Consider the following 16,400-nt stretch of genomic DNA (forward strand, 5'->3'; position numbering starts at 1 on the left):
AATGTAATGGTGTTGGGTTGTCTTATGCGGGTGCGAGCGCTGAGATGCCCTCGCAACTCGGGGAATGCTGAGCGATTGGTCGATGGCCAAAGCTGGCGTGATTTCGCGCTGAGTTGCAGGAAAGCGGTCACGCAGTATCGGTTTGCGATCAGGGTATATCTTATCAAGTAACGCTCTTAGGTCTCGTTCGCGAGGGGGGGAGGGGGGGGGGGTCCACTCTTGCGCCTCGCTTTCCGAAAAAAAAAAAAAGAATGCGGCGGTACTTGTATTTCTTATCCCCCTCCCCCCACCCTATTGCGAAAGTTACGCCGTGTGTCGGCAGCTTTACTTTATTTCTTCCTGCATGCGTTAGGAAAAAAAAAAAAGAGAGAGGTCAAGGAGGGGTGGTGGGTTGACACCGCAACGCGGGTTTCAATGATTTTTTTTTTTTTTTTTTGCGAACGACACCGGTGCCCATATGTCCCTTCTCTCGTGCTCTCGGCTTTTCTTTTTTTTTTTTTTTTTTTCCTCGACAAAGCCTGTCTTGCCGCGGCGTTCATCACCGGCTGTAGTCACGCGTAGGGCACGTGACTTGGCACATTCGATCGTCCGGATTGTGCGCGCATGGCCCATCGCGGATGTACACGGCTGTACGTGCGCGACTCGCGGCCGGTACGCTGAACCCGTGCATCGATCCACACGCGTGATGAACTGACCACCACCACCGCTGCCGCCGACCTACGCGCGCGACGTAAATCATCCGCACCCTTACACCAGCCCCTCGTCCACCCTCTTGCCCACCTTCTCTCTCCCTCTCTCTGGTTTGGCTCGGACCGCTTCACTGCTACTACTCCGGGCATTGGCAGACCCGGACAGTATATGCCCTCCCACTCCCTTACCTCCTAGCGGTCGAAAATAGCGTCCACGCGGGGAGCTTGTTGCGAGACAACGCGAGCTCGAACAGCTGAGACACGAAAAAGGAGCAAAACAGCGGGCAGCAGCGATCAGTATCAGCCCTCGTTGCATGCGGCGTGCGCTGAAACAGGATTGCGTGAGCGGTTATGCAAGGGGCGTAAAGTCGACAAGAAGCCTGGTCTCGCGCAGCTTGTGTAGTTGTTTTTGTGGTCAAACACATAACTCAGCATGCCTGTGTAGCGTCCAGTGAGTGAGTGAGTAAAGACTTTATTTGAAAACAAGGTATTGACGGATGACCTTGTTGTTAGGCAGCCACGAGCCCCTGGGCCCGGGCGGCTTCTTCAGCTCTCTCGATGACCTTGGCCTGCAGGTCAGGGTCGGAGCTGAGCAACGCGGTCCAAAACTTCTCCCGCTTTCAAAGGGAACATTTTGCTTTCCGAGCCCTTCAAGTGTACTTGAGTGTACTCATGCCCGTATCTCATGCGAACATTCTTGTGTTTGTAGTCTTCACCCAGCGGCTGTAGTCAACACCAGCAATCTTTCCTTTGAGAAACAAACATTTGGGGTTCCCTTTAAAATGGGCACCGAAAAAATAAGCGCATAGCCGGTCCATGTGCCAGCACCTGCCTCGGCAGTTTTTCTTTCTTTGTGTGTGTGTGTGTGTGTGTGCGTGTGCATGTGCATTTGTGATTTCAGGGTCATAGGGCATTCAACGGTGCATCATAGTGAAAGTCTATTTGTTGATGTCTGGTATGGCAGGCTGCATCTATGCATGTGGTTTCAGCAAGGATGTGTGCTGGGGCTTCAACTCATAAGGCAAACGTCTCATTAAGGGTCCATACAATAAATTATTGTATAAACCCCCTAAGGAGATGTTTAACTTGAAAGTGTCCAGTAGTTCGCATTTATTTGTTGCCAAGTGCTCCTAAATCTCTATTTGGGTCCCCCAAGCTGCTCCAAAATTTATCAGTGGCACCATGAATAAGTCTTCAATATTTTCTGTACTTTCTGAGTGAAACCTGTTTTCCAGGGATGAGATGTCTCTCATCTTTATATTCTCCTTTTTCCTTTTCACTCTATACTGTAGCTAATTACCCATCGTTAGTGGCTTTGGCATTGTACTGATTAGCATGAGGTCACGGAATAAAATCTCGGACGCAGCGGCCGCATTTCAAAGGGGACGAAATGCAAAAACGGGCGTGTACCATACTTGTGGTCATTTGAGGTTGGAATGAAACAAGGAATGGAAAAAACAAAACAAATTTGGCTGCATTCTATCACTTTGACTGCACGTTAAAGAACCCCAGGTGGTCAAAATTAATCTGAAGTCCCTCACTACAGCGTGTCTCGTAATCAGATAGTGGTTTTGGCACGTAAAACCCCATAATTTATGCAGTTTTTTACATAGTAGCCAAAATAACGCTTTTCTGGTTAACATGCCTGCCTTTCCTTTTTTTTTTTCCTCTCTTGTCTCCTTGAGGAGAAAAAAAAGAGTGGCTCATAGAATGCTTTCACAAATATTCATTTTTGAAAGTTCACTTTGTGAGCTTCCATGAAAAAATTGTGACTCTGAATGCCTTAATAGTAATAGGTCAAAAGACATTTGGTATGAGAAGACCTAAATTTATGGAATGAAAGTAGAACATTGTAGAAAGGAGCTTCAGTCAGAACCCAACATTTTAACAAAAATACTGGTGTTTAACAGTGAAATTGTCCCTTCAAGGCCTGCCTAGAGGTAATGCCTTAAAAAAGAGAGGTCCTGTTTTCAACACGTTGGTAGATCGATGACAAATAAAATCCCCATGTATTGGCTGGACACTTGTCAAAGCATCCAGGGCAGCCTCTCATCCTGGTCACGTTACAAGGGCCTTAAACTAAAGGGCCCCTGTCCTTCATGCGACACCTGAACAACTTGCGTTGGCATGTACCCTCTACAACCTTATGTGATGCTACGCAACTGTGTACGACATTGTACATGCCATGCAAAGATTGAGATGCAGTGACAGAAATGAAATAGGGAAGCAGGCGTCTTGCCTTTGTTCTCTCCTGCTCTCTCTCCCATGCCCTCTACATGTGTAAATGCGGAGCACAGTGCTGACACCTAACACCATCTGGAAAGAGCTATGAAAAACCACTACCTGCAGCTGTCTAGGACCTCTCTCCGAAGTGCATGGGCCAATCCCAGAGTCAATTCAATTCGGTTTACTTTCGCCGAATTTTGTTGTCTAAATGCTTCGTAATGTTTTGTGGTGCTGTTCATGAGCATAAACCACTTTGTGACGCATTATAGTACACTTTAAATGTTTACCATACCTTTCTGTGTGCATTTGACATATTTTCATGTTACAATTCAGACTCGTACCACAATGCTTCCATGAATATCGCCTGCCTGTATTGGCTGTGCTAATAAAGCATGCCACTAGCAAAATCTACTAACACCGGTACTTTTATAGCGGCAGTAGCACTGGTTGAAAGCCTCTGCTGTCACTCCAGCTTCTCTGTTGTCTATTTTATGCAGTGTTATGAAAAATCACATTTGGCCTTGATGCTCTGGCATTGGTAATTGATGATCTGGCCTTGATGCACGAGCAGTTTTTCCTTTCTTTCATTAATATTTTTTCTGATGTGTTGCCTTGCCGCTGTTCTTGTTCTCACCCTTGCAGAGCCGCTTGGCTGTATCTGTAGCTGGTGGGAGAGTGTGATCCAAAAAGCATGTGGCTCTCACACCAGAGCCTGCCGCTGCTGCTGTTGACGACCCAGCGCAGCGGCGGCCCTTGGCTAGGTCGCCACAAAGACGCTTGCCATTCCCCGGCTTCTCCCTTTTTCTCGTCACCGTGGCTGTGCGCACTGCCATCCGCCAGCCTACCCAACTGCTCTGGTCGCACGCGGCACATGGCAAGCCGTGAGTGGTGGCCTTTGACATTACTCGGGGTTAGGTACAGAGCTGATGTGCTTCTGCTGACACCTGCACGGCCCTTTGCTTTTCGAAAACTGGCCGCCACTGAGTTGCCGTTAGAATAGGGCCTGTGTACGGCATCACCCATGAATATTGTAACGAGATAATTGTACAGGCAGGTTGGAATGAAACAAGGAATGGAAAAAACAAAACAAATTTGGCTGCATTTGTGCATGCCGGTGACGAGCACAGGTGTAAGTAATTCACGGAGGCAGGCGGAGGCAGATCATTTTGCAAAGATATTGAATGTCGACTTCAATAATTATGCATCAGAGGTGTTTCACTTTGTTTGTTCATGTTTGCGTTCCTTCCCAGTGTGTACTGCTGGCATGTTTCATTTGTTGACTCAATATTTAATATGCGCATTTCCTTTCAGCAAATTCTTTTTTTGGTCTGCCGTGTGTCACTATTCATGTATGTTCACAGATGGCCATAAAGGACTTTTGTGGTTCGCTTTCCATCAATTTCTCAATCTTTCTCAATCAATCTTAGCAGCTTGGAATGCAAGCATGTGCTGCCACTTTGGTGAGGTCAGTAGCACTTTAGCTGGAAAAAATCTTTGTTGTCGTCGGTCCTCAAGTCTCATTGATGTAAATAAGGCACACACACTAGCAATTTGTTGTCTTGAACGCAGGCGACTGCTACTCGTCTGGAAAGGGGAAAATTACGAGGAGAAATCTCTGCCAAAGATTAGATAAGAAGCATCCAGTTGCGCTTGTTCCGCATGTGTAGCCAAGCAGAAATAAGTCGTACGCTATCACACAGTTCCAGCCTGCCACTTCAGCTTAAGTACTGCACGTGTAAGGTATAGGAAGTTTGCCATTAGTTTTCCATCGCGTTCTGTAATGTCGCTACTATTTTTCTGCTTCTATTACATACCCATTGTATTGCTAAGGTCTAAAATTATCTTTCTTTTTTCTTTCTGACAGTTGTTTCTCTCAAATATTGCATGTGTGTGAACATTTGAGCAAATTTACTTAAAAGCAATTTATCAAGTCACAATTGTTATTCTCACCTGTGGCACACATGTTTATCTTAGTCATGACAGAGCAGTGATAGGAACTTTTACAAATTCAGTGACTGCCATTCCTACCTGTCAGTTATGCTTCTCAAGAAGGTCTCAACTCTCACTGTTAACATATTTACCATGTCTTTTATTCATTGAGGTTTGACAGTTGAACAAAAAATTATTATAAAGGCATTGGCAACCTACTATAGTTCTCACCGAAAGATAGGAGCCTCTAAAAAATGTGGCACCATTTCCACAAGAAATAAAATAAATGCATCTTCCACATACAACCTGACAATGCGTAGCACCGACATTGTGAGAGGGGAGAGTTATCACGTGACCATTCCATGTGTGTTGAGGGTAACCGAGATAAGAGCGGTGAGCACTTGGCTGCTCACCCGTTCTTGCGGCTATGTCGTTGCCGGATCCAGACGGGACAACACTGTCGACACCCCGGCCTCCTCCTCTCCCATCGTCAGCGCTGACCATTCTTCAAACAAGCTGTCACCCCGCGCTCAGCCGGCAGTGCTGCGGTCGAACTGAGTGCTTTGATAAGGGGCCATCAGGCGCAGCAGCGACACCAGCATCGGCTTTCGGAACTGTCGGGGAGCCTCCTTTATCAGCCTCACACGTGCGTGGCTCGAGTCTTTTGCCCCTGCGCTCCGTCCGAGTGCGGTACCTTTACGTGAGGGAGTTCTGAGAAGAGCCAGCGTTTTGTTTTGTGTTGGTGCATTTATCTTTTTTCTGCTCAATCCTGGTTGGGTTGGATTTCTCCTGTGTGTTGGCTTGTGGGCTACATGCCAAAGTGATGTTGGTAGGTCAGGCACTAGTCGAGTTGTTTCGCATCATAGCAGTGACAGGGCTGCTGATATCGAAGCAGTCTTTCAGGATGGTTGACAGGCTCCCTGCAAAACGGTCTTTTCTCTGCAGCACTGTCTGTCTCTGGTTGCTACTGCTACTGAGTCAAGGTACTTCATTCATGCCTATAATGTTTGTTTGAAATACTTTCATTACTTAGTTGTGTGGGTGTTGTGAGGTATGTTCTTGTTAGGACAGTTTCGTCAGGTGGTCAGAAACCACAGCTTGGTCACTGCTGGTTGGCATTCATTCTAACCATAAAGAATGTACATGAGGAGCTCTTTTTTTCTTATTATTGCAGTTAGCTACATTGATTAAATAAATTGGGCAGTAGTACAACTTGTAAGAGAAGGTACAACATATAAGAGAAGTGTCTTTTTATTTTAGAACACCGCTATAGATGAACTGGATCTTGGTATGAATGAGTTTGCGCTTACATGTTATATATTCAGGTCTTCATGTTGTCATACATTTGGTGCAAATTACAACTGCAGTAAAACTAAGTTGTTTATTATGATTTTAAGGTGTGCTTGCACATTAAATTCTATTTAACATTAATGTTCTGATATGTAACTTATGTCAATAATTTGTGAACACTGCCAGAGTTAATATATCTTGTTTCTCCATTGCATAAAGCTCGTACTGGTTAATTTAACAGCCTGTTTTGCCCACTCTCAGGTCATGAGGTTGCGGCTTTATCAAGACAGGTTCATTGGGAATTACATTTCTAAGCTGTTTCCTTCAGTGTGTACATTTTACTGACCATTAAAGGAACACTAAAGGTAAATACTAAGTCGACATGCACTGTTTAAATACTATCCCAGAAACCTCGCAGCACTTGTTTCGTGCCAAGAAAGGACTTAGTTTACGAGAAAATTGCATCTGAAGGGTCCGAATGCCTTTTTCGAAACTCAAATCTCTCACCAACCAAAGGAGTGGTAACGTTGCATACGCTATCACCATCCCTTGCTGCTTGCTGTCAGTGAGTAAAACGGCTCCCGACAGATGGTGGTATTGTGTCAAGACAGAGTGGTGTATTCACCACTGCAGCTGCTTTTTGGTCAAGTGGCATGGACTGTTAGGGCATTCGATGACATCACATGGAAGTTGAATTTTCTGCTATTTCCAGTTTGTGCGAGTTTCACGAGCCAGCAAAACCAGCGCAGCACTGCACAATCAGGAAAGTGCTGAAACGTGAAAGCGTGGGTGGCGCAGAGTCGAACACAAACAAAACTTTTCGGCCGCCCGTGTCATTGTCAACAGCAATTTCAACGAGTTCTCTTTTCTAAAGAATAATATAGAACTGGACAAGTAGCATTTTATTTCATCTTATAATACAACACAAAGATGTTTTTTTGCAACGAGTAGTTGAGCACTAGCGACAGAATTTAACTGAGGAATGCTTTCACCACGGGGCAAGTGCTTGAATGTCCCGGAAGAGTCTCTTCATGCCTTGCATTTACCTCAGTTTCTCTGTTATTAAGGCTCTGTTCGCGATAATATTGACACCTTAGAGATTCTCGAGCACTAATCTATCACTTTAGCTTGACTTAGTATTTGCCTTTAGTGTCCCTTTAAGAATACCTTAGTGCACATATTGTGGCCTCTCTGCATGTATAAAATATCCTGTGATTTCAGAGTTCATGGGTATTACTTCTATTTTGATTAGCTTCCCATAGTATATTTTTGTTGTAAGCACAGGCTGTATGATTATTCTAAATGTGTTGCATATGCAAGCAAAAAGAAAGAAAAAAGCACAGTCCCCTTATTGGTTGCCCAGTAGGCACAATGTGATGCCTCTGTGTGAGTTGAGGGCGGGGGGGCATTGGTGAGTGGGTGAGTTGGAGGTGGACGACTAACACTGTGGCATTGCACATGGCATGTGATAAAATACAGATGAATGGGCGTCATGAAGCCATTGTATAAAAAAGCCGTATCTGTTCACCAAATAATTACAGGAAGCGGTTCCTCAACATTTGTGCACTCAATGTGATATATATATCGCTAGAAAGAATGCGCCTTGTTATAAAATCCAGCTTGTTGTCCATCTCCTATGAGACATTTATGCTTTCTTTGTCTGAGCAAACCCAAAAGGCACACACTGACGATGTTCCTGCACACTCCCATTTTCTTGATAAAAAAAATTGTTGCAAACCGTCCTCATTTTTGGCTGTTGTTACTGAATTGTTTGGCACAGTGAGCAGTTTGCTTACTGGCTCTGACTTCTGTTCCCTCAGTAATCCAAATTGACTATGCTAACTAGTGACAAAGTTACTGTAGGGCTGTTACAGTGAACTTTATCATTAAATTGTACTGGAAATGATCTGGCACTAACTAGAACTACCTGGAACTGGCACTATAAACTTTTGTGATACAGACATCCTACTTTAAACATAGTGCTCATGAAATGTCAAACATTTTGTGACGCTTCACTACTTACAAGACTTGTCATGTTGGCTCGTTGCCTTTTCTAATTATGCTTCTCATTTCAATTAAATACCACAGTTGACTTCCTCTATGCTTTCCCTGGTTCCAGCATCTGCTTTCTTAATATGGTTGTTACTAGCATTTTTACAACATTCTTATGTGTGCAGAGATGTATGACAAAGCTCATGCTTTTGTATGGCCTGTGAAACAATGACGAACCATTGTTCTTAAGGAAAGTGTGGCTCTCATTGTGGTGTCAGCTAATTGCTTTGATTATCACTATGAAGTGTAGCATGAATTTCAATTACACTTGACACTGTAAGTGACTAACTCTTCATGCTGCATGTCAGTTTCTGTTCCGTGGAAGTGTATGGCCTACTGTTTTGTGAAATTGAGTGCCTGAAAATGATCCTGAAAGTTCACATTGGGTCAAAAACACTACAGCCTGTCAGAAACCAAATATTTCATGTGTGCTCACTGTTCAGTGTCAGCTCCTGGACACTAACTTCCAGTTACATTCATGTTCTGGGAACAAGTAGTATATATACTTCTTGGATTGCCTTTGGCATTACATCCGTCCTGTATATAAAAGTTTTTTGCCATGAATACTTGCCACAGCTTGCTGCATGTTTATAAACATTGTATTTCACTCTGTCTAGGTCTCAAATGCCCAGATGAAATAAATTATAGGAGTAAAACACCCCACAAATAGAACTTGTTGCTGAGACCTTGCTGCTGGCATGTGTGTGCACTCGTGTTACACAGGCTTTGAGAGCTTGGTGGCCGTTTTGTTTGACTAAGCACTTGTCATTGGGGACAAAGTTGTGTTACAAAAGAAATTTCTATTAAAGCCTGTTCATCTCACGCTTTCCTCTTGTGATTGCTGTGAAGTTGGGGTGTGAACTAAGTTGGTGGTATTAATACAAGGACTCAAATAGATCATATCTTGCCACTGAGTGAGCTATCACTTAAGCCATGCAGGTCTTGAAGGAATTTTACTCTCTCTCTCTCTCTCTCTCTCTCTCTCTCTCTCTCTCTATATATATATATATATATATATATTATAATTCTTTAACAATGTACCTCACCCATTAGGGCATTATTGCAGGGAGGTCAAGAAAATAACAAGCATGAAAACATTTTAAAAAATACAGGCACAGTTGTCACTTGCACATCCAGCTAAAGCTTACATCTTGCGAGGATGAGGGAAACATAATTACGGGGGCATCCACAACACTCTCATCCAACAGACTCCACTTGTGAATTCTAAAAGAAAGAATGTGCAAATATGTCTACTGGACATCTTATTTCTCTAGCCTTTTTAACATGATTATTTCTGTGCTATGTATACCTTGAGCTGTATAGTTGCATGAAACATGAATGCTTTGGACATAATTTCACAGGTACCCACAGCACCAGTTAACTTAAAATGCCGTTAGTATGGCTTAAATAGTTTAATAAGATGGAGGGTGTAACTTTCAAGCTAGCATGCGACTTCAGTAAAGCTTTTATTCTTCCATTAGAAAGCTTGCCGCATGTGAGTGAAGGTGAATGAAATTTTGTGTTAATTAACAACATAAATAGAAGGCCCCCACGATGCGCTCTATATCGGCAGTTAATTTATTTCTATACCTCGATCACGCCAAATGGCCTGAGAACTAAACTCTTGTCACTTTTATTGTTCTGTTACTTGTGAAAAACTTGCAATTATAATGTGCAGACATATGTAGCTTAAAAGTGCTGACAGCTTCTCAAGTAGCCACAACTTGTGCTCTTTTACTCCACTCCTGGCTTTTCATCCCCGTATCCCCTTTCCCCCCAATGTAGGGTAATAAACTGGATGTGAATCTTGTTCATCTCCTTGTGTCTCTTCTCTCTCTCTCTCATAGTTATTTGTATTGATGACAGAGGGTAAATGTGCTATCTTTTTCACTAGATGGGGGTGAGTCATCGCCGCGGCCAGCCTGGGAGCGAAGCAGTTCACCAGTGGGTGCAAGCCGGTACCCGCGAAGTCTTCGGTGGATGCCCATTCCACTGGGGATTGGTTTTGCCTGCCTGGCATACCTGAGGAGCTTACGCAGCCGTAATGCAGACGACGACAGCACTCCACAGCCCGTTGCTTCTGGCCTCCAAGTGCGTTTCATTTCATTGTTTGAGTGTGTCGTCAGAAGTGTGTGTAAAGGAGATGGAGGTGTTGGAGGTTGAATGAGAGGGGGAAACCAATTGCAAAAGGTCCCCCAGGTCTATGCATGTGTTAGTGCTTACAGGGTTATATAGCAACTACTGATAGCATTTAATCCTGTCCAGTTACATGCAGTCTTGTGCACAGCCTGACCAGTCCTGGGAAATCGAGTGGTGAGCTAGAGGCCACCATGGTACAAAACATTTGCGGCCGCTCTGGTTTCTGGCATGCCTCTGTCCTAATCTGTTCTGTGCTTGTATGAGGCTTTAAGGAGTAATGACATTACATTTTTGACTAGTCATTATTTTGTGTTGGCTGAAGGTCCCCAAACCCTTTGTAGCCCACTCGAATTTCATAGCATCTAGATTCACCCTAAGCAAAAACACGCACGGGAATACAGGAAACATGCTAATATAGTATAACAGGATACAATTTCATTTAAAGATAATAAACTGGGCCGCAAACACATGCTTCTTCAGCTCCTTCAAACTGTGCACCAGATCAGGCAAAAGTATGATGCACAGGTCCTAATAGATCGATTTCACCACATTCAGTACACATGTACAGGAGGTCTGCTTGCACCATAACTCTAGTCCTCACCACTTTCCTGTTGACTTGGGTTTGAGGCAACATTGAGAGGAATGTCGAGGAAAATACCGTTGTGGGTTGCTCCAGTGAACTTTAAGGCGAAGTTTAAGGGTATGGTCTCCTCAACTCTACTCCTATTGTGAGATCTTTTTGTTGTCACCTCCTTGCCGTTCGGCCTTGAAGGTTAAGCAGGTTGTCATGGTCTGAGCCCTACAATTGTGTTACCATAGTTGCCTTTCAACCTGCATCATGATTACTGTTACCGGTGCAATGCCCTTTGCTTTGCGGCAGCAGTGGTATAGTGGAACTCATCAAATCCGCCTCTTGCGAGGGCTTCGCGACGGTCAGCAACTCGGCCTCTTATCAGTTCTTTTTCTTCTTTTTTATTTGAACTGTTGCTTTCTTGCCTTGTGTGCAGGTGTCCTTCTACCGAATGCTGCCCCTGCGCATGGCTTCTCGGTGGTGGGGCTGGGCCAACGACATAGAGCTGCCTGTGTGGCTGCGTGCACCGGTGCTGGGCCTTTTTGCATGGGCCGTTGGCTGCGACGTACACGAGGCTGAAGTGGAGGACTTGCGGCAGTATCGGAATCTGGGGGAGTTCTTTCGACGCTCACTCAAGCCAGGCCTTAGACCCCTTTGCCCAGGCGACTGTGTGGTACGTTGGCACGTGTGGATCCACGAAACTTTTTTTTCATGTGAAGGGGGCACATGCTCGTATGCTTGTTGTTTTGTCGGGAGGTAAGAGTAAATAGTGCAGTGTTTGTAAACGCAGGTGTGATGGCTCCCATGCCTTTGCTAGACAGTTGTCGCGATTTCGCAACATTCTGAGTTCCTGAATTGAAACAGGACGGCAATTGAGAAAAGACCTGATTTTGACATCATTGTTAGGTATTTCATTGAAGTAGACACCGAGTCCTCAGACATTAGCACTGCATACAGCATATGCATTGGCACGCAGTTACAAGTCTCCTTCTTTTCCAGTCACTACTCTACCACACCATGTGGCAAGATGTAGTCAGCTGACAAAAACATGGTTGACATGTCACCATTTCTTGGTGGTTTGGTAGAGCTCTTGTGATTAAAATGCTACAGCACATGCCGGAACGCGAGAAAAAAATAACCCCGTGCCTTCTACAACGCTGCAAGTCGTCTGGTTTTTAGTTTCATTGCAAGGGACAAAAGTAGGAGGAGCAGCACTCTGCATGGCTTTTGCGCTGGTTTACATGTACACCGCGCATTTACTACTAGTTTTCCGAGCTTAAAATGAATGAGTTGCTATTTAACAAGTACTTACAAGAAAGCAGTGCATTTATTGAAACCATTACCAACCAGGGGCGAGAAGACGATCGAGGCAGGAAAGGTACAAAAATGCTTCATTCATCGTATTAAATAAATACTCTTGGTTTTAAGTAGCATAATATTTCTTTTGTGTGTGTGTGTGTTTTCACAAACTTATTTTCAAGAATGGGATAGTTTTTTTTCTGTTTTCTCACTTTTTTTTTTTGCAAACCTGCAGTCTCGCCAATTCCCGTGGCGAACCATCAGTGATGCTCGCTGCAATCTTTTGTCGCCGGATCACGGCTCAGAATAAACGCGTGCTGCACAAATGGTGCATCGTAAGCTCGCAATAATATTCCCGGTATGATTGCAAAAAAAAAAAAACTTTTTTTTTGAACACTCATTACTTCTGTCGCTCTCATTGGTTGCGAGCAAAGGATTTCTTTCCAGCGACGTTTCCCTTTGCTCGAGTAGTTAGAGGAGGATATATATATAGACTACCACAAACAGTCTGGGAATTCACTATGATGAGGGGCAGACGCACATGACTTATGCGACTCGGCGGGCGGCCATCTTCTCCATCAGCGGGGTCACCGGCCATCCGGCTCATGGCGTCAGTCTAGAGCGCGCACCCATTGGTGGAGGCTCGCGTGCATCTGCGTTGGAGGAGAAGATGCCCCCTTTTTTCTAAAGTTGCACCCGACGATTGAGATTCATCTTAGTGCGATTTTAATTATGAGTCAAGCTTTCGCTCATGCAATGAAATATTTTGTACAAACAGACCGTGCACATTGTAGGTAGACTACTTGTGATTAGTCTTTTGTCAAACATTGCGTTGCCATGGTTGTTTCCAGGTGAGTCCAGCAGATGGCACGGTGCTGCATTTTGGTCGCATAGAGAAAGGTTTTGCGGAGCAGGTGAAAGGCATCACCTATTCACTACCAAGGTTCCTTGGGCCTCATCCATGGGACCCGCACTGTCTACACACTAATGTAAGTTGGCCAGCTCATTCTGATCTATTACTGCCTCCTGCTGTGAGCAAGAAGAATGGGAGCAATGGGTGGTAACTCAGTATTTAATAACGGCCATAAAAAGCCAAGAGACTGTGAAGCCATTAAAATCATAGTAATACAGTTATTTTTGCGTATGCTTTGCTTGGTTTTGTTATCTGTCCCGTTTTTATGGTTGCCTCATACTGTGTTAGTGAACAATCCTCTTTGTGTGTCTTCACACTCACTCCCTCTCTCCTCAGTCTTTCTGTCAATCTCACCCTTTCACATATGTCTTACAGTCACATGTAGTGATAGTCACAGTAGTCACATCCCTTGTTGGCTCCTTCTTCGTCCGATGTGTGTTTTTATTTACCTGTCCCATCTTTTGCTTTCCTGCACTATGCTGTGTTCAAACACTTCTATCACTAAGCAGAGACAGTTTAAATGCTTCGACTGTAGCTTTTGATTTGTGGTAGGCCAACCTTGCTTTTTAGTCACCTTGCTTGACATGATAGGCAGCACTGTGGCTTTGCAAATCTTTTGTCTCTGGAGAAATTACTCCTGTTGGAATTTGCTTATCAGTCACATGAGAAAAATATTTGCTGTTTTAACCTGCTGTTATAACTTGTGACCAAGACTCTTAAGCCAGATCCTCTGCTATGCTGAGCCGATTGTTGGGCGACCTTTGTCTGGTTTCCCATAGATGCAGCGCACTTCTGCCGAGACCAACATCTTGGTGTTTGGCTGCTAAGCACGAGGTCGTGGGATCGAATCCCGGCTACGGCGGTCGCATATTGATGGGGGCGAAATGCAAAAGCACCCGTGTATTTAGGTTTAGGTGCATGTTAAAGAACCCCTGGCGGTCCATAGTATTCCGGAGTCTCCCACTACGGCATTCCTCATAATCGAATCGTGATTTTGGCACATAATCCCCCCCCCCCCCTTTTCTTTTCTCAAGATTAAGATTTGTTGAGGTAACAGGTTTCTGAGGTCCTTTCACGTTCATCTTAAAGGACGCTTGCTGTGCTGGTGTGTGGACACCTGATTTATCAGTTGCTACAGTCTTGAATGTTAAAATTGGTTGGCACAGCCTTGTGTTACATTCAGGTGGATGTCAACCACAATGACTATATGAACCGGAGCACCTCCAACTGTATGGTCCTCTCAGAACAGCTCTGAATAAGTGGCACACTTGTCTGTAAAGAGCCAAATTCAAGTGCATTATTTCATCTGGTGACTCAGACACCAAGCTGAATCCTGCTTCCTCCTTGAAAATTTCTGTTGAGAACATTCCCACAGTATTATTCTGCAAGAACTAGCTTAGTTTTGCCTTTTGAATGCATTGACGACAGTCAGTCAAGACTGGTGTTTTTTTGCTGAAATGCTTTTGCCTGTGTTGCAGGGTGAGGAGGAATACCACAAGAAACTTCTGCAGCAGAAAGACACCGATTTGTACCACTGCGTGGTGTACCTGGCCCCCGGTGACTATCACCGTTTCCACTCCCCTGTGCAGTGGGAGGTGCAACACCGGAGGCACTTTCCAGGTTCGTTGATTCCCAAATGGTTGCTGGTGCTCTCAAAAGCACCCATGACTGTCCCTAGGCTGTACCATGGTGTTGTGACACCTGTACACTTATAAAGTTATAGTTTACAACTGAAATAAAGCCTACAAGGTGAAAATAACTCCACCCTATAAAAGTTTTACACCATTTCAAGCTTATTTAGTCCTGCAAAGGTAATTGCCATCAATCACATGCATATTTAGTACTTTCCTCTTGGCAGTGCCATGCACATCTTGGCATGACATAGCATTTCCCACCAGAAAACTAGCTGGCACTAGATTGTTGAAGTAAAGAAAATTCACACAAGGTAGATGGGGAATATTTTGGGTTAAGATAAACCCTGATGAACATCTAAGTGTTTTATAGCTTAAAGGAGTCACACGAACGAAACGTCTTCTGAAGAGTGTAGTTTTACTTCACTATTATACCCATTGAGGCTTATCTTGTCCCGAAACTGTAATCATCTGTCTTGCAGGCCTTTCCTTTCTTTCATACTGCATGTTTGGTATTTGCAGTTCACAAACAGCACGTGCATTATCAGCATGACATAGCTTTCTTGACAGGAAAGTAGCAAGCACAGAGTTTTCAAAAAAGGAAATGCAAAGAAAACAGACTACTATTGTTTGAGGACAAGATACGCCCCAAAGGGTGTAATCATTTTTAGAATTTTTAGAGTGAAAGAGTGGGTTCTTTTTGCTCTTTGTAGTACATTTTGTGATTTTGGTTTTACAGGTTGGGTGCTTGCTATTGGTTATCACTGTTGGTGTCAGAGTTGTTTTGAAAGCATAAATGAGTGCTGCTGTTTTTTGCAACACTTTTTAATTGAGTGAAGTGTGTGTGACAAGACAATGCTGCATGCAGCTTAATGGTTTATGTACAAAATGGTTGCTTTGGATAATAACATCTTCCTACATGATCTTCACTCTTGTTATTAGGTGCCTAACAAAAGTGAGCTTACATTTTGGTGTTCCGACCAAAGGTGTTCTCACCTTCTTTTGGGAGTTGAGCTGTCTGAACTGCTTAACATGATGAAAGGAATGTGCTTGTTGAATTCAGTGTTCCTAAATTCAGAGATGTGCACTGGCAATTGATGTGGTAGTGAAGTCGATCTGTCTCGGAGGTTGTGCCTTTTTATTTCAAATCTCTGTAGGTGCACATGTTATCAGAATGTAAACTGTCATACTTTTAAAAACACAGGCTTGGGACACCGCATGTATCAGCTTTTCCAGGTTGAAGGGTAAATAAAACTGTGCTTTGGTAATATTTCAGGTACCCTTCTGAGTGTGCGACCAGGTGTCGTCAACTGGATAGCCGGCCTGTTCAATATGAATGAGCGTGTAGTCTATATGGGCCGGTGGCGACATGGATTCTTTAGTATGACTGCTGTTGGTGCTACGAACGTTGGCTCCATCAAGGTTTACTTTGATAATGTAAGTTGCATACTAGGGAAGGAATTGTTTTTCCTCAGGGTACTTTATTGTTACAGTTCTCTTTATAATCATGCTAAAACTTTGGCTTGTCTTTGTGTCCAAGCTTGCACCATGCACTCACATTGCATAAAGTGCACATACGCACACAGCATAAAGTATAATTTTTCTGAAGGTTCTGATAAGCTTTTTCAAGACACTCTTATGTTCAAGCAATATATAATAAC

The 16,400-nt window shown here is 43.9% G+C and overlaps 1 protein-coding gene across 9 annotated transcripts in view; it reads left to right on the forward strand.

The window, feature by feature from the left end:
• Nucleotides 1–16,400, forward strand: part of Pisd (phosphatidylserine decarboxylase) — a 51,138-nt gene that overhangs the window by 27,380 nt on the left and 7,358 nt on the right. For 6 of the 9 annotated variants that reach the window (XM_075684949.1, XM_075684953.1, XM_075684951.1 and 3 more), the window contains exons 2-7: nucleotides 3,558–3,796; nucleotides 10,081–10,277; nucleotides 11,333–11,569; nucleotides 13,047–13,184; nucleotides 14,587–14,728; nucleotides 16,016–16,176. In XM_075684949.1, the coding sequence (XP_075541064.1) occupies nucleotides 3,607–3,796; nucleotides 10,081–10,277; nucleotides 11,333–11,569; nucleotides 13,047–13,184; nucleotides 14,587–14,728; nucleotides 16,016–16,176 (1,065 nt within the window). In that variant the 5' untranslated portion in view covers nucleotides 3,558–3,606. Of the gene's footprint in view, nucleotides 1–3,557; nucleotides 3,797–5,529; nucleotides 5,828–10,080; nucleotides 10,278–11,332; nucleotides 11,570–13,046; nucleotides 13,185–14,586; nucleotides 14,729–16,015; nucleotides 16,177–16,400 lie in introns of those variants that run through there. The other 3 variants (XM_075684955.1, XM_075684956.1, XM_075684954.1) reach the window with 3 other exon arrangements.

Source organism: Dermacentor variabilis, chromosome 3 (assembly GCF_050947875.1).
Source record: "Dermacentor variabilis isolate Ectoservices chromosome 3, ASM5094787v1, whole genome shotgun sequence".
Taxonomy (NCBI): domain Eukaryota; kingdom Metazoa; phylum Arthropoda; class Arachnida; order Ixodida; family Ixodidae; genus Dermacentor; species Dermacentor variabilis.